Source organism: Nothoprocta perdicaria, unplaced genomic scaffold (assembly GCF_003342845.1).
Source record: "Nothoprocta perdicaria isolate Ctin4 unplaced genomic scaffold, notPer1 scaffold_124, whole genome shotgun sequence".
NCBI lineage: Eukaryota > Metazoa > Chordata > Aves > Tinamiformes > Tinamidae > Nothoprocta > Nothoprocta perdicaria.
This window is the reverse complement of record NW_020454361.1, coordinates 135,749-157,316: the sequence shown is the minus strand read 5'-3', so window position 1 is coordinate 157,316 and position 21,568 is coordinate 135,749. Positions and strand designations below refer to the sequence as shown.

The following is a 21,568-nucleotide window of genomic DNA, read 5'->3' as shown; positions in this document are numbered from 1 at the left end:
TATCGGGGAGCAACCTGCTCCCCCTGCCCCTTGCTCTGGCCCAGAGCCAGCCCTGGCATCCTGGTGTCTCTAATACAACCTTGCATGGGGACCCTTGAACCGCACCGGTGTCTCCTCCTCCCTGAGTGGCCCCATCTGTAGCCAGGCCAGCGGCCGGTTCCCRTTTTGCCTCCCGATCTCACGGTTCAGCTATTCCAGCAGTTTGGAGATGCCCTTGTATCTTTGCTGCTGAGATGATCAGCTAAAGAGCCATTTGCACTGCCATCAGTAGGTTTCAGAGTGAACCATGGCCTCRTGGGGGGCAGCCTGAGCTGTTCCAAGCGCTGTCAGGAGCCATGGGAAGGGCAGGCTTTATTTTAACTGCAGCATCCAAGGCTTTCCAGAAGAGCAGCTTACGGAGCAGGGGAAGGATTTTTACTGCCAGTATCCAGCGCTTTATTCCCGCTTCCTTTTCCCGGCGGCCRGCAGCCCGGCCTGGGCATGGGCGAGGGGCACTGGGTGCCCTCGGGGCTTTGCACGGCGCTTCCCCTTGTGCTCGCGGGCTCCACGGCCGGGCGAGCAGCAGCTCGCGGTGCCCACGGCAGCACGGGCAGCGCCCGCGCCGAGCGCTCCTGTGGGAAAGGGGCTGAGTTGGGGGATTTGCTCTTGTTGTTGTGGCACCGAAAGGAGGAGGGGGGTGGAGAGGCAAGGAGGTCGTGTTGGGTGCATGTTGGTGGGTGCACGTTGTGGTGGGTGCGCGTTGGTGGGTGCAATCTTGGTGGGTGCACATCGGGTTAGGTGCACATTGCGGGTGAGAGCAGGGTGCACATTGTGGTGGGTGCACATCATGGTGGGTGCAGATCAGGTTGGGTGCACGTTGTGCTGGGTGTACATCAGGCCAGGGGCACATCAAGTTGGGTGCGCATCAAGTTGGGTGCACATTGGGTTGGGGGAACACTGGGTTGGTGAACATTGCAGTGGATGCACATCAGAGTAGGGTGGTGGGTGCACGTCATGGTGGGTGCACAGTGCAATGGGTGCACATCGGGTTGGGTGCACATTGTGGTGGGTGCACGTCGTGGCGGATGCACATTGCAACAGATGCACATTGGGTTGGGTGCTCCTTGCGGTGGCTGCACTGGRATGCTGGGAACAGGGATCCGGGATCGGCCGGGGGTGCTGCATCGCTCCGGGYGAAGGGGGAGCCCCCCTGCCACCCCTCACCCGCTGCCCCACAGCCGGGCCAGCCATGCGATGCCGGAGGAGTGCGGCGATGCTATGGAATGTGGGCAGCCGCCTGCGGACACGCTCCGGCAGGTGACCATCCAGCGCCACCCGCTCCACGGATTCGGCTTCGTGGCCGGCAGCGAGAGGCCCGTGGTGGTGCGCTCGGTGACGGCAGGTACGGCGCGGTTGGCACGGGCGGGCGCGCGGCGCCGCCGGCCCCGCTCTCAGCCCCGCGCCCCGGCTCCCAGGCGGCCCCTCCGAGGAGAAGCTCCTGCCCGGAGACCAGATCGTGGCCATCAACGCCGAGGACGTGAGCGAGGCCCCCCGCGAGCGCTTCATCGAGCTCGTCAGGTGAGGCCGCCGCAGCCTCCAGGCTTGCACAGCGCCCGGGCAGGGCTTGCACGGACCTTAGCGAGGAGCCAAGCCAGCCTCGCTGGAGAGGCCGGTGCCCAGCGTCCTCCCAATGCCACCGCCAGCTCCGGAGCTGCTGGGTGCTGCTTGGGAAGGACCTGGGGACCCGTGAGCTGTCCCCATGCTGAGCGCATCCTTCCCTCGCTTCTCCTTCCCGCCGTAGGAACGCCAAGGACTTTGTGGTCCTCACCGTCCTGCACGCGCACCAGGTGAGCGCCGCGCCGGGGCTGCCCGCGGGGGCCGCGGTCCCGTCCCGCCGTTCACCCGGCCGCTCTCTTTCCAGTCGCCCAAATCCGCTTTCATCAGCGCAGCCAAGAAGGCCAGGCTGCGCTCCAACCCGCCCAAGGTCCGCTTTTCCGAGCAGGTGACGGTCGGCGAGACGGACCCAGTGAGTGCCGCCCTCGCCGCTTCGGGAACGCGCTCCCGCAGCAGCGCTCCGGCCTGCTGGCGTTCTCCTCCCTAATTGCAGGGAGCTTTTATTAAGCAGCTTCTCGTATGAAAGCAAAAAAAAAAAAAAAAAGAAAAAAGGAGGAAAAAAGCTTTAAAGTGCTTCTAGCAAATTCTATTTTTAAGCAAAATCAATTAAGTAATTATGTGGTTCTAGCGTTGCTCGCTGTAAAACACCAGCCTGCGCTCAGCTCCGCGCAGGGAGGTGGGAGGCTGGAGTGAGCCCGAGCCAGGCTGGGGCTCGGAGAGGGGATGCAGGGAGTCCATTGGGAAGCAACTGATGGAGCCGGACACCCAATTCCCACCGCTGGGAGCTGGGGAGGTGACTCCATGCGGYGGCTCCGACTTGGCGGGTGATCCCGGGAAGCCGGCGCTGCTCCATTGCTGACATCCCCCTCCATCCCCGCCTGCCAGGACATGCTGAAGAAGGACGCGCTCCTCCTCATCCCCAACGTGCTCAAGGTTTTCCTGGAGAACGGGCAGATCAAGTCCTTCACGTTCGACGGCCGAACCACGGTGAAGGTGGGTCCTGCTCTGCGGTCGCCCGAGCCGCTGTCCCCTGTCACCGCCTCCGTCAGCCCCTGCCCGCCTGGAGCCAGGGTGCCCCGAACCCCGCTCTGGCATTTGCAGGACGTGATGGTGACGCTGCAGGACCGCCTCTCCCTGAGGCACATCGAGCACTTTGCCCTGGTGCTGGAGTATTCCAGCCCGGAGCAGAGCCACCGGTTCCTGCTTCTCCAGGACAAGCAGCCCCTGGCCCACGTAAGGCCCTAGGGAGGGGGTTGTGCGAAGGATGGGGGGGCTGAGGCCGAAAAGGGAGGCAGGGGGGGCTCCCCTSGCCGCTGGGCTTCTGCAGCAGGACTTTTCCGTGTGGAAAACTGCAGCCCGCGCCCGCACGCAGGTCGTGCAGAGGACGCACTACCAGGGCATGCGGTGCCTCTTCCGCGTCAGCTTCTTCCCCAAGGACCCGGTGGAGCTGCTGCGCCGGGACCCGGCCGCCTTCGAGTACCTCTACATCCAGGTAGGGCCGGCACGCCGCATCCCCCTTCCCGCTCCTCCTAGTGCTCCCCAGCGTCTTCCAAAGCCTTGCGGGTCTCCAGCACGGAGGCAGTGGTGGCATCCTTGGTGGCCGTGCCATGCTGCTTCCCACCGGGAGCGCGGATGGGACCTGGGTGCCGAGCTGGCCCCCGAGCACCGTCCCGTCACCCCGCAGAGCCGCAACGACGTGATCCGCGAGCGCTTCGGCACGGAGCCCAAGCCGGAGCTGCTGCTGGGGCTGGCCGCCCTGCACATCTACATCACGGTCTCGGCCACCCGGCCCAGCCAGAAGGTCTCCCTGAAGAACGTGGAGTGAGTCCTGCCCCTTGCCCGCTCCGTGTCCCCTGCCCAGGCCTCCTCCTGCCTCGGGCTGCCCGYGGGTGCTGAGCCCCGTGCTGGGGCCACCCGGTGGCTTTGCAGACGGTGGCAGTGCCACCCGCTCCTTGGGTGCACGTGCTCCCGCATGGGGCCATGCGCGGGGCCGTGCGAGCCCCGTGGCCGCCAGCTCGGCCACCCCACGGGGCTGTGGGGAGGGCAGCGCGGGGTCCCAGCGCCGTCTCGTCGCCATCCCTTGCGCCCGCAGGAAGGAGTGGGGCCTGGAGCCCTTCCTGCCGCCCTCGCTGCTGCAGCTGGCCAAGGAGAAGACGCTGCGCAAGGCGCTCTCGCAGCAGCTCAAGGCGCAGCAGAGCCAGCCGCCCGGCGGCACCAAGGTGAGCGCCGTGCCGTGCTGCTCCGTGCCATGCCGTGCCATGCCGTGCCGTGCCGCGCCGTGCCGCACGCTGCCGGCCCACGGGCGCCCGTCTGCGCAGGTGTCGGCGGCGCAGGCCAAGCTGCGGTACCTGCGGATGCTCAACGAGCTGCCCACCTTCGCCGGGGTGCTCTTCAACACCGTGGGGCTGGTACGGCCGCCGGGGGCTGGCGCGGGGGGACCGGGGTGTCTGTGGAGGGGACCCCGCTGCGTGCCACGTCCCGCAGGCTCCTGCTCGGCCCGGCAGCATCCTGCCCAGATGAGGGGGATCCTGGGCACCAGCTTCCCCACTGGGTCCGTACAAGAGCAGATCAGTTGTCCCCAACATCTCCCCTAGCAGGGSCCCAGCCTAGGGTTTGGTGGCCCTGTGGACACTGCCACCGGCATGGCCCACTCCTCCCTCATCCCCATCAGAGGCACCAAACAGGGATGCGGAGTTGCTGCCAAGGCTCCCACTGCCCACGCCGCTGTCCGTCCGCATCCTCCTCGCTCCGCCTTCACCCAGGCAGCTCCATGCTGGAAGTGCCACCTCCCTGCAGCCCGGGACCGCAGCCTCCGCAGCCCCCCGTGCCGGGATCCTCACAGCCGGGATCCTCCTGGCCGAGTGCTTTGCTTCCCCGAGCCTGGGCACACAGAGGGGCTCGGGGAGGCTCTGCATGTGATTCCCAAGTGCATTCCCATCGGGAGCGCAGCTCGGTCACGGCTCTGCCTCACGTCCCCGCGCGCAGGACGAGAAGCAGCCGGCCACCACGCTGCTCGTGGGTCCCCGCCACGGCATCAGCCACGTCATCGACCTCAAGACCAACCTCACCACGGTGCTCTCGGAGTTCAGCAAGGTGAGCAAGATCCAGCTCTTCCGCGAGAACCAGGGGGTGGCCCGCGTGGAGACCAGCATCCTGGAGGCCAAGGTAGGCGCGGGGCGGCSGCGCCTCTCCCTCCTCTCCCRMCGTTGCTGTGGATGGGACGGTTTTCCATGGATTTGGCTTGAGCAAACGCGCGGGTGGCACATGGGGCCATGMAGTGCAGACCCAGCAGCCAGCCTGGCTCCCGGATCACTCCTCCTCGGGGGAGCCGAGCTCCTTTGGGGCTCCCTGCTCATCCCCGCTCCTCTCCCGRGGTCCCGCAGCCTCTTCCCAGCTGGCACCATTGCAGCCTCCGGCACCGCARCTCCCCTTTGGCCTCTCCGGTTGCCTCCCGTCCGGGTGGGTTTTCGCTCATGAATCCCTCCCTGCCCTCCCTAATCCACGATCCACTGTCTCGCTTCCCAGCTACCGCTGTCCCGTGTGCCAGGCAGGATKTCAGTGCCATCTCCGCGTGCCGGGCAGGATATGGGCGCCGGGTCAGCGTGCCGGGCGGGATATCAGCAGTGTCCCTGCGTTCCAGGAGGGATATTGGCAGTGTCCTCGTGTTCCGGGCAGGATATCGGCACCAGCTCCGCATGCCGGGCGGGATATCAGTGCTGTGCCTGTATTCCGGGCAGGATGTCAGTGCCGTTCCCGCATTCCGGGTGGTATATCAGTGGTATCCCCGCGTTCCGGACGGGATGTCAGTGCCATTCCCGCACTCCGGGTGGGATATCAGCAGTGTCCCCACGTTATGGGTGGGATATTGGCGCCATCCCCATGTGCCAGGTGGGATATCGGCAGTATCCCCGCGTTCCGAGTGGAATATCGGCGCCGTCTCTGCATGCTGGGCAGGATATCAGCAGTATCCCCGCGTTCCAGGCGGGATATCAGCGCCGTCCCCACATTCCGGGCGGGATGTCGGCGCCGTTCCCGCGTTCCGGGCGGGATGCCGGCGCCGTTCCCGCGCGCGCTCCGGGCGCCGCGGCTGCGTGCGCTGCCGCGCCGGGTTTCCCGTGGCAACGGCAGCTGTTGYGCGGCGTTGCGGCTCCGTGCGGAAAGGGCCATTTTGAACTGGCGAGCGCCGCGCGCGCCGCCGCCGGGATGCGCTGCCCGGCGCGGAGCCGGGCACGGAGCCCGGCACAGCGCCCGGCGCGGCGCCCGCTGATGCCTGCAGGTACCGGCCGGGCGCACGGGAGCGCGGGGCCCGCGTGGCGGGATGGGTCCGGGCGCTGCGGCGCCGCRCTGGGATTGGGACACCTGCACTCGGCAGCGCTCCGCTCCGGGCAGCCTCCGGCCCCTTCCCTTGGCTCCTTCGGGATGGCGCGTGGCTGTGCTCTGCGCTGTGCCCTGCATGCTCCCCACATCCCCGCATCTTCACATCTCTGCTTCCCACATTCTTGCTTCCCTGTATCCCCACATCTCTGCATCCCCACACCCCTGCTTCCTGCATCCCTGCTTCCCTGCATCCCCACTTCCCAGTACCTCCACATCCCCATATCCCTGCATCCCCACGTCCCTGCATCCCCACAACCCCGCATCCGCTCACGCAGAGGCACCGGGGCGACGGGCTCCAGCAGCACCCACAGCAGCCGGTGGCTTTGCCTCCTCCAAGGAAAGCAAAGGACAGACCGGTCTGGAGAGGCCCTGGCTGCTGCTGTGCCTGGTGGGCCTCCAAATCACTCCGGATTGCTCTGGATTCCCATGGCACGGGAGCCTGTGGGCTGYGGGAAGGGAAAGGAAGCGCCCGTGGCCGCGGTGACGGTGCTTGCACGGGGATAAATCCTGACTCCGTTTGCACGGGAGGACTGTGGGGCCCCTCCGGCACAGCGCCCGTGGGAAACTTCACACCGGCATCGTCACCCACAGCCTTCGCCTGTGTCTGTCCCAGGGCAGATCCTTGGGAAAGGCATCGGGTTCTGATTTAAGGGTAGCGTGTACTAGGAGCAGCGCTGCATCCGTAACGAGCTAATGTGCTACTTGTCTCTTATATCTCTTATCTCTGGTATAAATTTATCTTGTTTCCCTTTCCAATTAGACTGGTTGGCAGGCAGGAAACTCTTAAGTAAGAGAAAAAGTCACCGTTTCTCATTAAGGCTTGAGATTCCAGAAAACCAGTATGAGCRAAAGATCAAAACATGAATAATTGCAGCCTTCTGTTATGCATTTAGGTGTAGAAAGGGTTTTTCTCCTCTCGTGTCGGCGCGTTGTGGGTCTGAGGAGCTCGGCTCTTACCTGAGCTCTCTCCGGGAATCTGGCACTTCCCGGGATGCCGGATCCTCCCAGCGAGTTGGCTGCTGGGTTGAAGTGGCTTTTAGGCACCTCTGGGACATGGGAGCCTTGTGTGGGCCCTGAGGGACCGGGATGAGGAGCACGGATGCTTTCCTGCCCCATCCCTTGCAGGAGCATCCCAAGGGAGGAGGGACAAAGGGACTTTGTCCCCGGCATTGTCCCGAGCAGCGTCACTGCTGCGTTATTAGCAGCGTTACTTAGCAGCTTCATGCAAAGCTGCTCTGAATTTACCATATAAAATCGGCAGCAACACGAGACTAATCCCAGCCCGAGGCGCCGAGCAAGGGCGGGAAGCCRGAGCACCCGGCATAGTCGGCAGCTATTTAATCCATAATGACAGGATTTGACGGTGGGACAATTCCATGCAAACTCCTTTGCCGGCACGTGGGATGAATCCCACCTGCGAGCCCTCCGCGAGCTCTAGGTGGAGTTCAGAGGAGCCTGTTGCAGGGCTGGCGCCGAGCCGCTCGCTGGGGCTGCAGGCGCCGCTTGAGCAATTTCCTGCTTTATTTAGAGGCAAAAAAACGCCACTCCGGGTCACTGGGTCTCCCTGTGGGTAGACTCAGCTGCGGATCAGTTCTCACAAGTGGGAAATACAGTCCCGAATGGCTGGGAGCTGGGATCCGTATCCAAGCTCAGGGGGATGCTGCATCCCTGATCCGACGCCCCCGGCGCGGGTGGCCGCGAGGGCCACCGTGAGTGTCTGGCACGGCCGCGGAGCACGCGGGAATGCCTGCCCCCGCTCCCCTTCGCCGAGAGGCTTCTCAGCGGGTCCCAGCCTCTTAATTTAATTACCCCCGAGCGGATAATCGCCAGCCGCTTCCTCTCTCACCTCGGCCTTGGCTGYGCTCCTTGTTGTCAGCACTCGGGCTCTCTGTGCGGCATAACAGAGGGAGGAAAGAAAAAAAAATGTGCAAAACGTCTCGTTCTGCAACAGATGGCTCGGAAGCCCGGGAAGGCTGGCCCTGGGAGGCAGGCGCTGGCTTTAAGGACGCTGGAGCTGGCGGAGCAGGGACGCACGGTTGCGGTTAGCCCTTGTGCGCGCGCCAGGCTGCGGCCGCGGTGTCCCGCGGTCACCGCCGCGCGCGGGGCCTCTCCCTCCTCCCGGGGTCGGCGTCAGCTCCGTTTCGTTTGCCGTGCTGCTGAACGTGCCCTCGGGAGCGGGGCCGCGTTGCTCGCCTCCCCGCCTGGCGCAGCGGCTGAGGACGGATGGMCGTCGTTACACCTGGGCTAGCAGGACCGCTCCAGGCTTTGCACCTAGGTGCATTGCAAAGGCTGGATCTCGCCGTGCCCACCCGGGGACSCTGCGAATCCTGGTCCTGCAAATCTCATTCCCATACGTGCTGGCTCCAAAGGGGGGATCTCCGTGTCCATCCCCACGGTGCGGGGCCGTCCCTGCGGCCCGGCTCCTGCCTGCTCCCGTCCTCGCTTTGCAGCCGCTTTTAGCAGGAGAACAAATGCTCCCCTAGAAGAGAAGGCACCATCTGCTCCYGGCGCCAAGCTGGTTTTCCAGTGGGTTGGTTTTAAGTGAGACCCACTGGGCTCCGAGCGGCAGCTGGCAGGGCCGGGAGGGATCTCACCCTCCTGCAGCTCCCTGCAAGCAGATGTCTGCGCATAGGGAAGGGGCTTGGGGACACGACAGGGATCGGGGGGCTCCTGCAGYTTCCCGAGCATCCCGAGGCCCTTGCCATGTCCGGAGCAAGGACATCCATCCGTGCGGATTTGGCCAGCAGAGCCCTCGCACGCGCCGTCTCTCTTGCCTTGCAGCCGCTCGTGTTGCTCATGGAGTGGCCTGAGGCCACCAACTTCGCCTGCCTCATCGCGGGCTACTGCCGGCTCCTGGTGGACTCCAAGCGGCTCCTGTTCCCGAGGCCGCCCCCGCCGCACCTGACCAAGGCAGGTATGTTTAAGGCTCTGCTTTCCGCGCGCCCGGGCTCGGCGGGGCGCGAGGAGGACATGGGGCACCCCGGCATCTCCCCTCCGAGAGCCTGCGGAATCCCCCCCTGCCTGGAATGCCGGGATGAGGGAGACCAGCCATGGCTATGGATGAGCGCTGGCTGGGATTCGGCACTCTGTGGGAGCCCACRGGCTCCGGAGGCCGCCGGGACAGGGTGGCCAAGCCGGGCAGTGCTCAGCAAGGGCTCTCCTGCTGGCACCTTCAGCAATGCAGGGGCTGGAACTGTGCCCCGTTCTCTGCATCCAGAGGGAATTTCGGTGTCTCGGGTGGAATTTGGGGTGCCTGGTGGGATGCAGGGAGCAGACAGCTGCCCCAGGCACCACAGCAGGCAGCTCCTGACCCTCTCTGTGTGCCTTGAGGGCAGGTTTCAGCTCCCCATCACCCTCTAAGGGACTGATTATTGTCAAGAGAGATTCCAAGCAGGAGCCACCCGGAGCTGCCGCTGTTGTCCATGCGGGCGCAGGTGCCGAGGGCCATTTTGCTACGGTCCAACGTAGTCAGCAGGGGTGGTGACAGTCCCCTTGGCACTTGTTGGGAATGCCAGTCCCTCTCCAGATGCCACCGCATGCTCGGCGCTGTGATAAAACCCTCTCTGCCGGAGCAATGGAGCGTTTTCCCTGCACCGAGCCTGATTGCTCCGGCATCATTCAGGAGGAGGGAATCTCRCTAGTATTGGGAAAACAAAGTCTGCCCACGGCTTCGGCCTCGCTACGGTGCAGGCTGCGCTGTCAGGAGCCCAGCGGGTCACAGCGAGCAGGGGCTATGGAGCATTAGTGCATCCCTGCAGGAATGATAGGAAAGCCCCGCTGGGATGCGCCAGGTGAGCCCAGGCTTGGCTTTGCAGGCTGCAGACAGCCCTGCCAAGATGCCAAGGGTGAAATGCGGCCTGACCGGTGCTTTGTGCCGGGGCGAGGAGCGCATCTCTCCTCCGTGAGGTCTGTTAAAGCCTCCTACCGAACAGCAGGCGCTCGGCGAGCCGCGCGCTCCRCGTCGGTGCCGTCAGCGGGATCATCCCCTGCGTCTCTCTGGGGAGCAAAACGCCAGATCCCGGCTCCGGCTGCACTCACGTTGCACCTTCCAGCCCCCAGCAGAAATCAGAGGAAATCCCAGCTCCGGGCTAGGAATTTCTCCCCTGYGGCATCTGGCAGCCGGGATGCAGACCCCAGTTTCAGCCATAGGGTGAACCTGGCTGCGGCTCCGCAAACGCAGCACAACAAAATCACGCGCTCGGGGAGACAAACGGTCCAATTTGTTGGGCTAATGAATTTAATTAGGATTTATTTCATTTAATTTATACTGCGTAAGCTGCAGCCTGCGTCCCCTGGCACAGCCAGGCCGTTTCCCATGCAGAGACCGGGCCCTGGATGGGAGTCCAAGCTGCATCCATGTGATTCCTTCTTGCACTGCAGCYGCTTCCCAGCATTTCCCATGCCTGGCGCCGGCTCTTCCCGGGTCCACGGTGCTCAGCTCCGAGCCAGGCGCTGGGTGCTCTGCAGGGGGCTCATGCTCTCCTTATGTTGCTATTACGCAGCTCGGGAATGAGGCGTTTATTCAGAAATGAGACATCTATTCAGAAATGAGACATCTATTCAGAAATGAGACATTTTTGCAGGTAACCAAGCTGCAGAGCACAGCAAGAAAGATGAGACATCCAGGAAACCCAGGGCCGGGAAAGGTTAAAGGAATTAGGTGCAGTTAGCCTGGGCAAGGGAAGGGGGAGGAAGGAGGTGCAGGACAATCGCTGTTTGCAAAAGGACAGTGATCAATGGCTCTGCAGGGCCAGGGTGTCATTGATCTAATTCTTAGCCAAAAAGCAAAGAGAAAAGCTTAAGGAGCTGTATTTCATGATAAATGTCATTGTATTAAATGTTATAAGATCTAGATGACCTGAGCTCTATAATGTGCACCATTGCGGGGACATGGGACAAATTCCATAAGGAGAACGGAGCAGCACAGGGCGCGGGTGATGCTCCTGCCTTCCCGTCTGCCGCTTCCCTTCTCCACCTTTCCCATCCCCTGCTTCCCTTCTCCACCTTTCCCATCCCCTGCTTCCCTTCTCCACCTTTCCCGTCCCCCGTTTCCCTTCTCCGGTGCTGCTCCTAACGCTGCCCTTGCGCCCTCGCTCCAGATCCCGTCCCCGCGCCGCGTGCTGCCGCGGCTGAGCGCGGCGCCGGCGACGAGCTCCTCGGCCTCTGCTACCTGCACATGCGAGAGCCGGGCAAGGAGCGCGAGAGCGGCACGGACGTCACCRAGAACCTGATCCCTTTGGAGGAAACCCGTCCCCGCACCAAGTCCGACCCCACTCCCAAGAGCTCGGGCCAGGGGCGCGAGGGCGGCGAGGCGGCCCGCGAGCCGCGTGCGCGCCGGGCCCGCGCGCACACCATCGACTCGCACCCGCGCGGCGACGCCGTGCCCTTCTACTGCGACTCCTGCAAGGCCAAGATCAAGGGCCGCGCGGCGGCGCGCAGGGCCGCCGGCGCCCACGACACCATGGTGGACCTCATGTCCCTGCCGCCGCCGGGCAGCGACGAGGAGGAGGAGGAGGACGAGGCGGCGGCCCTGCTGCCGGCCATCGCCGCGCCGCCGCCCGGCTTCCGCGACACCAGCTCGGACGAGGACGACCCGAAGCGGCGGGCGGCGGCGGCGGCGGCAGCGGCGCAGAGCCAGGAGCGGGGCCGCCACCTCTGCGGCCTCCTCTGCGACGAGGTCCCCGTGACGCTGATAGACGCCGTGCAGACGCGCACGGTGCGCGACCACGCGCGGGAGCTCGACGACGCCCTCGTGTCCACGCTGCAGGCGCTGGAGGCGCTGGCGGCCTCYGAGGACTGTCCGCACCCGCCGCCGCCGCCCACCGCAGGTAGGGCAGCCCTCCTTCCTCCCTAGGGAAGATCCTTCCCGTCATCCTCCTCCCTGTCTTTTCTCAACCCTCCCTGTAGGTGACTGCAGGGCAGTTCCTCATGAAAGCTAAACTGCAGCAACAGAGTCCAGCAGGAGCAGCCAAACCGTTGCTCCAATTCCTAAGACCCAGAGATGGGAACCCTCCTCCTCCTCCTCCTCCTCCTCCTCATCCTCCTCCTGCTCCTCGTGGAGGACCCCTTTGGTTGTCCCCTCTCTGCTCTGCTCCCCCTGACCCTGCTCACTTGTGTTTGGCCCTTGCTCCTCTCGGGTCCACCCTGCAGTTCTGCAGCGTGTGGCCCCTTTTCCTTTTTGCTCCCTATTCCTGMCCCTGGAGCCCTTCCCAGGACCTTTTCCTGGTGCAGGAGCTCTTGCTGAGTTAAGCTACGAGCTGACTCGGTGCTAACGAACGATGGCTCTGCAACGTGCTAAGCCTTAGGAGGAGGAGGTCACTGCGGTTCCTCTGCTGCCAYGTCCGGCGTCCCGGAGCTCCTCTCTCGTCCCGCAGCGCTGTGACACTCGTAGCATGGGTGCGGGTGTCTCTCTGTGTCCCTCCGCAGGTCTTATCGTCCTGGCTGCCATCACTCCTGAGTCATCCTTGGATTCGGGCCACGAAACCAACTCGTCGGAGCTGACGGACGTCTCCGAGATGGTCTCGGCCATGAAGCAGCACCAGAGCGCAGCCTACTTGCTCGCTCAGCACCTCGGCAAGGAGAGCCTGCTGGCGAGGAAGGAGCTGCCTCTGCGCGTGCCGGGCTGCGCCGCCCAGGCCCTGCTCGCCTCGCCCTACGCCCTCGGCCGCCCGGAGCCCAATCCTTCGCGGAAGCCGGAGTGTCCCCTCCAAAGCCCCAGCAATGGGCAGAGCCCGCAGGAGCAGCAGCAAGTGGAGCGGAGCCGCCCCTCGGCCGTGCAGCCGGCGCCCCAGCTGGGCGAGCAGAGCCGGGGACCCCCCGAGTGCCACGGGGCCGGCCCCGCCAGAGCCGCCTTTGGGGTGTCCCTGGCGCCGGGAGCAGCCTCGAGCGCGGAGCAGGCCCGCGCTTCCCGAGAGACGGTGCCCAAGGAGGTCCGGCCGAGCCCCGCGCTCCTCCTGGATCCGAGGAGCGGCGTGAGCCCGGCCTTCGTCGCAGCCGCTCTGCAGCAGGCGGCCGGCGCCAAAGGCTCCGCTTCCCAAGTGGCGGCGGCTCCGAGCGAAGACAAGAACATCAGCGGCCTCGCGGCCTCCGGCGGCAAGTCCGGGAAACTTAAAGGAGGCCAACAGGCTGAGGACACGTTATGCAACTGTCAGCAGCAGCAGCCGCCCAGCGAAGCCTCTGCAAGCCCTAAAGAAGCTCCTGGCAGTAGGGCCGAAACATCCCACCTGGTCTCCATGGGGGAGGAAACGATGCCTAGTAAGACTTTGCCCTCTAAAAGCTACCAGCCAAAAGTGAGCAGGGATCCCCTAGGAAAAGCTCCGTGTGGAGAGCCAGGTCAGAAGGCAGAGGGCGAGGCCACAAGCCTTGTCTTTCCAAGACACGTGGCTCCTCCGAACCTAGGGGAGAAGATGCAGCAGGAAAACTCAGTCAAAGGTTTCAAAGCGGAGAGCGGCTGTCTGCACTCTCCATCACTTGGCAGCACCTTCAGGAGCACCAGTGAGGACCCCAAGGGGCCGATCCAGCTGGTGCCCAGGCCCGAGGGCCTGCAGATCAGCACTGTGCCTTGCAAAAAAGCAGAAAAAGTCCTGGAGATGCCCCAGCAAGCTGCTGACGCCCCAGCTAAACCCAAAGCKCCCAAAGGTCCCTTCAGGTTGAGGAACCTCTTCTCGGCAACGTTCCCTACGCGGCTGAAGAAGGAGACGGACGAGCGGCAGGCCCAGCTGCAGAAGGTGAAGCAGTACGAGCTGGAGTTCCTGGAAGAGCTGCTCAAGCCCAAGGGCAAAGGAGACCTTCCCCCGCAGGAGTACCTGCACCCTCCTGCCCCTGGGCGCTGCAGCTGCCAGCTGAGGAGCAGCCCGGTGCAGAAGGTGCCCGGCATGTCCAGGGAGCAACGACGCAGCTGCGACTGCAAGCGCATTTGCAGGGGGGTGAGGCCGCTTCCCAACCAGCTGGCGATGCCGGACCCGGAGAGGCAAGGCAGGGAGAAAGCCCTGGACGAGCAGAAGCAGGCAGAGGCAATTCGGTTGATGAGCATGAGCAGCCCTTCCATGGGCAAGCGGATACGGTCGACAAGCCTGGAGTCCAGAGATTACCGCTCAGACCCCGAGAACGGCGTGTCCTGCTTGAGCACGTGCGCTTCCCGGGGGGAATGCATGGGCGCTCCCCACTACAAGAAGCTCCTGCGCCGCTACAGCGTCAGTGAAATAGATAAGACTGACAGGACGTCTCTGTCCTCGGAGATCTACCAGAACATCTATACCGTCAAGCAGAAAGGCTTCCCGAAGGAGTGCGAACCCAGCATCTACGGCTCTGTTCTGAAAAGCAAAATCCAGGAAGCCTCTGGAGCGGCTGATCCGTCTTACGTGCAAATAGCGCAGGAGAAGAAGAACCAGAAAGGCTCCGCGGTGTTCTCTGTGCAGGAGGAGATGTATCCGAGTGCTGCTGGGCTGCGAGATGAGGACATGGAGGATGAGAAGTGCTGCTCCATCCGCTACTGCTTCTACTACAGGAAATGCGATGTGGCAGATGACGGGAGCGAGAAGGACGAGCTGTCCTATTCCATCCCCATGCAGATACTCCCGGGAATGAAGCTGGACAATCAGATGGTCCCGGTCATGAGCAGGACCCTGCAGGTCCTGGACGCAACGGCCTGCAGCAGTCCCAACGGCAGTCAAACCCAGGAAATAGATTTGAGGTCCTCCACCTTTGAAGGGAGCCTGGCAAAAATCAACACCCTTCGCGGCCATGCCTACAGCCTGCCCGACGGGTTTCTGCAGGTGCAGCTGGACACCAACGAGCTCCTGATGGTCCTGAGGCAGTGCGTGGTGAGCCCCAAGGGCCGGGACTGCAAACCCTACGTGTCCCAGCTGGCTGAATACAAGCAGGAGCTCGCGCTCAAGTTCAAGGAGTTCCGCGCGTCCTGCCGCCGCGTGGCCGCCGTCGACAAGAGTCCCACGCGCATGCTCTGCGCCATCACGAGCAGCTTCCAGGTGCTAAGCGGCCTCATCGAGACCTTCGTGAGGCTGGCGTACGTTGTGCGCTCCGAGTCGCAGCGCCAGGAGCTGCTGGCCAAGGTGGAGGAGGTGGTGAGGAACTACACGTTCCTCCTGCGGGCCGCGGAGGAGTCCACGGCGCGGACGCTGAGCCATCAGCAGGCGGCCGAGCAGCTCGCGCGCCAGTCGGCCACGGTGGCCACTGTCATGAGCACGCTCACGCGCTCCCTGAAGACGCTCATCAATAAGTAAGCCGGCCAAGAAAGCCAACGTGCGTGCCAAGCCCTGTGCCTGTGGTCCTCACGTCACGGAGGTCTCATGAGGATGAGTGTCTGGAAAGCCCACCCCTTGGCCATTCCAACAGCCGAGACCTTCTGGAAAGCCTTCATCTGCTGGGGGTTCCAATGGCCAAGACCTTCTTTCATCTCTACTGGGTGAATGGTGATGTTGGTGGAGCTTCCGAAGGGTCRATCCTGCCACTCTGCTTGCTCTCTCACGCCGGCTTCCCGGTGACCTTCCCAGGGAGACACAACCACCCCGTCTCCACGCCTTTGGGTCCACGTAGTTCAGGGCCTCCCTCCTGCAAAGACCAGACACTGTCTCCCGCGGCCGCGCGGTGCTGGGCTGGTGAGCAGGGACTGAGCTGAGACCTCCCACTTCACTTGGGTCCAGCTCGGAGCCCAACCAGCGTCTTGCCACGGAAACAGCTCTTGAGCCTCGCCGGGTCCGACCCACGGAGGCGGCGTTCGGAGGGCACCTCCGAGGTCCTCCAAGAGCTCCCCAAGCCCTTCCCTCTGCCTTTGCGCCGGAGGGGACGGCAGCTCCGCGCTGCCGGGAGCCGCGGCCGCCGCGGCCCGAGGGAGCCGCGATCCGTCTCTGCCTCCGCCGGGGTGACTGCCATGAGAAGCGCTATTTGCTCCTGTGTGATGGCTGTTCATTTGGGTTATTTTTTGGTTTGTTTGTTTGTTTCACTTCCAGATGAATGGTAGACTGATGCCTAATTGTTTTCCTTCATACCCCAAGGTTCCTGTCCTCCTCCTCCTCCTCCTCCCCAGTCTAGCTTCTAGACCTCATGAATCAGACCGCCTTAACTGGTGCTCCAGGGCACCTCCCTGCCCGTGGAATGGAGCGAGGAGCGAACKCCGGGTCACACACCCAGCCCGTGTCCCCAGGGGTGCCCCGGGGCTCCCAACACCCCAGGGGACACCCCAGCATCCACCCACGGGGCCGGACAGCGGGACGGAGAAGGGCTGCCGCGCTCGGCCCCACGGCCGGCGGGCGCGGGATGCTCAGGAGGGATCCCCATGGCTCACCTGCCCCCTCTCATATCTTCATTTTATTTATTTATTTATTTTTAATAGGAAACGCACATTCGGGATCTCTCGCGTTCTTCCGCCGGAGTTAGGGAAAGGCACACCGTGCTTTTCACCCGCGCATCCTCTACCGAGTGCAATAACGAGGCGCCCTGGCCCGCGAGGCACGGCGGCGCCCGCCGAGCGCCCTCCTGCCTCCTGCTTTCCAGAACCATGTAGCAAATACGGAGCGAACACCGAGCGGAGGAGCATCCCGTTCGGATCCCGTTCGGATCCCRTTCGGATCCCGYGGCGGGTGACGCCCGCGACGGCGGCCGAGGTCGTCGGCGAGCTCCGTCCTCCCGTTCCCGCGAATGATCGATGCCGAAACCGTGAGTTCCCTCGAGCTCCCCGTTACGCCGATAGCATTCCTCCAAAAATCTCTCAGTCTAATACAGAGGAAGATTTTTTTATTGTCTGTATATAGTATRTATAAATAAAWATATATATATAAATTATATATATATAYACACACAAATTTATGTCTTGTTTTACAAACAAGAAAGATTAAATATATCAATCTTAATATCCAAACTAGCATTTTGTGTGTGTTTTTCTAACAACTTTGCAGGGGGAGAAGCGAGGCCGGGGACCGCAGGGCTCCCGCATCCCTCCGCTTTCCTGGGAAGCCCAAACGCCAGCAGGGACACGTACAGACCACTCAAATCCCTTCCTAGCCACAGGTGACGTTTCCAATATCCCCGTTCCTCCRGGGACTCGTTTTGCCTGGCACAAYGAATTCCCTGTTTATAGAGGGAAGAGCATCCGCGCGTGTCCTCGATACACCTCGAAGCCTCCAGGAACAACGGTGCAACAYCCAAACCTGCGGAACGGGGTTGTTTTCCTTCCCGGGGGTCGGRTTGCGTCAAAAGCGGAGACGGCCGCAGCCGAGCCCGGCGCTTTCGCGGGGCCCCCGGGAAATTATTTATTTCCRTCTTATTTCCATCCGCATCACCCAATTTCCCAAGCTGAGATAACTAACGACGCCTGACAGCCGAGGGGACCAAACACCTATTTATAAAGCGGGGTGTGGATCAGAAAAACAGCCAAGCCGAGCGTTTCTCTTCCCGACACATAGATCCTGGAAGCACTATTCGCAGCAAGCAGTTTTATGAGCAATTTCAGTGGATTTTTCTTTTTTGTCTTAGTTCTCTTAGTACCATCTAGTGGACAAGCAGCAGCCTGGCAGAAGGAATTAGTTGGTGGCAATACAGATATTTGTGTAGCTCCAGAGCCAGGCAGATGCACCTRAGGAACGGGAGCAGCTCTATTAGCACCTATCAAAATGCATTCCCTGCTTTATTTTTATTACATTCATCTTTTAGGTATCGCCTCTCAGTGCTAGGCAATTGTAAGGTCTGCTGGAGGAAACGAGCCAAGTAAAATTCCCTAGTTTAAATTTTTTGAATACCAGATTAAAAAAAAAAAAAAAAAAAAAGCTCCATCACAGTTGCACGGTGTAGATAATTAGGGATAAATTGGGGTTTTTTTTCCCCAGATGCAGGTCCCTTCTCGCTGCCCCTCTGGTTTATCTCCCTGGAAGCGGCGCTGCTTCGGCTGCCGTTCCCGCCGCTCCAGCGCAGCACCRGTGTCCCCAGGAGGCTACAGCCAAGTATATATGGTGCCCTAGGGCACCAGCACCAAAATGCACTTGCAATGGTCCTCAGTGGCCTCCTGCCTTCCCTTGATCTCCTCCGAATTACGTGCACTCCTGGGGAGTCCCAACCAGAGCTCTGTCACTGGCCATGGATCGGAAAGGGACCGAAATTGTGCCGATTTTGCTCCCTCTAATGCACATGCAGAAACCGCCAGACCCAACTTCCYGAGTTAATCCAGGAGGTGAAAAATGAGCAAACGCGGAGCCGTATTCCTGCTGGGATGAAGCCGCCCGTGTCCCTGGGGAGCGCTGCTGCCCGTTCTCAGCCATKGCAACAACCGGGCACCCCGTTTTGCAGCACGTCAGCGGGGCCACCCTGATCCCTGCCGCCCGGCCGGGACGTCGCAGCGGGGCCAGCCGAATAGCTGGGAGCCGCCGATGCCTGCAGCGAGTTGGCAGCAAATATCAATGAGTAATGTCTCCGTTTTAGCCCCGTTTCAGACACAATGGGTGCCCGGGTGACACAGCCGAGCAAATCCCYGCGGCTTTGGGCTGCGCCCGGGAAAGTTGGGCACCCCGGCTCGGTTAGATTTCCTGCCCGCATTGAGCCTGCCCCAAAGCAGACAGGGCGCGTGACGGGGAAGTGGTTTCCAAAGGCGGCCTCATTCCAAAGGCTCATCCCTGCGAAGCCGGGCGCACAGTGGAGCAGCCGAGCGGAGCCACTGCCCTCTGCCACTACCCTCTTCCCAAATCCAGAGGGAATAGAGAGGGGGTTGTGTCCTGCAGCTGGACTATCTTCCTTTATAATTTCATTAGAAAGCAAAAAAATGCTGTTTAAAGGGGTGGAAACCCCAGCAGCGCCTTTCTGCTCYATGCACCAAGTAGCTACACGTGCTAAACACGGGGGTGAAGATAAATGGGGACACTGTGCAGAAGCTCTGCAATACTCCGCTTCCAAAAAGCACCTTGGAAATGCCCAGGAATATGGCGTGATTAAGGAAAAGCCATCAATGCACAGCATTCCCTTCTGCCGGAATTCCCTCCTCCYTTCCCTTCCGTGTGCATGCAACAGGCTGTGCAGAAAGGCAGCGCTCCCGGGTGAGCTTCCCTCCTAAATASCGCTCATCTGAAACCAATGGGAGGCCTAAAACCGAGCCACTTTTCTCTGCAAAGGAAAGTGTTGCAGCAGCCTCAGTAAAGACCTGGAAGCAAGACATTCCTTATTGCATCCTAGCAGCTTTGATTGGAGCAGAGAGCGGGATTTATCTGAAAATAACCCCGTGCAAACCGAGAGCGGCACAGGGGCTGGCAGGAGAACAGGCAGCCACCAGAAACACCCCCAGGCTCCAGGTGAGCGTTCCTGCAGCCACAGGGAATCCTGCAGTTTTCCAAACTGTCAAGCGAGCCCTGGCAAAGGSGGGAATCCAGGGATGTCACCAGCCCGATGGTGCTGCACGAGGCGCCAAGGCGAACGCGCCCGCGCCGTCGATTCGTGCATCTGAAGGGCAAAACGGTAGCGCTGCTGTCCACAATCCAYCCCCTCGCCACCAGCACGGGCTGCTGCCCGCGAACGGCACACGGAAAGGAGGAAAAAGGCTCTCAGCAACACGCCTGCCGCATGAAAACGGGGCCTTGATTAAGTGCCTGGCGGGAATTGAGCGGCAATTGTATGGAGGAATGTGCCCCACGAGCAAAAAAGCGCCGGGCTTGACATCGCTCTGCAGTTTGATGGAGTTAATGTGCTCCCTAAAGCTTCCTGGAAAATACCCTCGGAGGCCAGGAAACACAAAGCGGTTCTGGCTGAGCGAACCTCCGCAGAACCCCATAAATAAAGAGGGAGGTTTGCCACTCGTGCGCTTTCGGGTACATTAGTGTCCTCGAGTGGACGTTAGTTTCTTTCTTAATTCCCTAAATAGGGAATTAAGAGAGCGGCTCTAACTACAGGTTAATTCTTTCCAGGGCCCAAATGAACTGGTGCTTGACCTCACTACGAATCCTGGGCTAATTAAACAGAATTTCTGCATGACGTGATGTGATTTATCCTGCTCAGCAATCAAAGCACAGCAGAGCAAAGCGAGCAAGGCCCTTTCCTTGTCACCATCCACRCGTTTGGATGCAGCTTCCCGACCAACCCGTAGTTCACCCGCATCCATTCTCCTAACAAAACGAAAATGGAAAAATGGAAATGGRAAAAAAAAAAATGGAAAAGTGGAAATGCAGGTTGGCAAAACGCTGGGGAAGGCGATGGGGAGCTTTGGGGAGGTGTTTAACYGAGCCCACGCTGCGTATTGATTAGAGGCTTTTCCGCAATAAAATCTCTGCTTATCCCGCCGTAAGAGGCTCTCTAACGACTGCAATAAAWCCTTCAGGCGCACGGACTTTTGTCCTTACAGCCGAAGCGTGACCCTGCGGAGATGGTGACAAGCACCGGGGCTGCAAACGGTTCAGAAACAGGGACAAACGTCCCAGGGACCCGCAACAAGTCGCTTGTCCCCCAGGTCCCACCGACTGTCCTCAGGAAGCTGCTGCAAGCCTGGGTTTTGGAGGGAGGAGAGGCCCTGAGGTTATTTTTGGTGTATATTGCTTTAATCAGTGAAAAATATATCGAGAGCAAACAGCCAAAGATACAGGGCATCCAAATCTGCAATTTGCAAACGAACGTGAACTATCGTTTGGAAAATGTTGCCCCCAAAATCCTTTCCCTGGAGCCACTAGGAAGCCACCTGACAAGAGGCAATTCCCCATCCTATTAAAACAAGCAATATTTAGAAAGAAAATGATAGAAATACAAGGATACATCTGTATTTTCCCAGGCTTTGGATTCTCTGTATGTCAGAGCATTTTATAAAGCACTGGGCGAATACCCAAGTGTTGGGAATTACCATCCATACCGTTTTCCATTTCCACCTCGATTCCAAGTATGGGATTTGGCATSTCTTCTAATCCACGGGGATCCCAAGTTGAATGAAACCTCCCCAAATTGTAACCCTGTCGATACCAGTTTATCAGCCCTTTGGGACAGGAACAGTCCCAGTTTGCAACAAAAGAGAAGGAAAACGTGCCCATCCCAAATGCATCCTGCAGACTATTTCTCAACGTAAAGACTCGTCAATGCCCAATTAATTGCTGAATTTTGTTATCTAACAGCTAAGGAAACTTGTACAAAATACGGGATAGCATGCACCTTGTGAAGAAGCTCTTTGTGGCTTTATCTTTATTTTGTATAATTAAAAGCCTTTAACTGCAATGTTTATTTTAGCAAAAGCTAAATTAATATACAGAATTTAATCACATACGGAATGAAAGCTCGCAGGAGCTTAATTACCAAATTAGGCGCAAAAATACTTGATTAAACACACAAATAAAACCTTCAGAAATCAAATTCAACAGCTTGTTAATATAATGCCCGAGGAAGGTTTTGATGTCGATCCAAAACACAGGAAAAAAAAACAACACCCACAAAGCACCCCTATATTTGCAGTGAGGAAGACGCCCCACGACTGTAGCTGTTCTGATCTCCAGATGTGGCCAACAGGTATTTGCACAAGGAAAACAAACACACCGGCACGGCACGGTGACACGGTACAGTGTTACACAGGGGTACAGCAGCCCGGCGAGGTGTTGCTTGTTCAGTGCTACACTGGGTCACCGTGGCCCGG

General features: G+C 60.7%; 1 protein-coding gene across 1 annotated transcript; it reads left to right on the top strand.

The window, feature by feature from the left end:
* The first annotated feature begins 1,227 nt into the window (after positions 1 to 1,227).
* On the top strand, positions 1,228 to 15,721 carry FRMPD3 (FERM and PDZ domain containing 3). Its single transcript, XM_026033203.1, has 14 exons — positions 1,228 to 1,381; positions 1,455 to 1,557; positions 1,781 to 1,826; positions 1,901 to 2,005; positions 2,479 to 2,586; positions 2,695 to 2,826; positions 2,966 to 3,085; positions 3,278 to 3,414; positions 3,686 to 3,812; positions 3,912 to 4,001; positions 4,579 to 4,758; positions 8,752 to 8,884; positions 11,070 to 11,798; positions 12,397 to 15,721. Exons 1-14 carry the CDS (start codon positions 1,234 to 1,236, stop codon positions 15,210 to 15,212), a joined length of 4,974 nt encoding a protein of 1,657 aa, XP_025888988.1. The 5' UTR covers positions 1,228 to 1,233; the 3' UTR covers positions 15,213 to 15,721.
* The last annotated feature ends 5,847 nt before the right edge of the window (positions 15,722 to 21,568 follow it).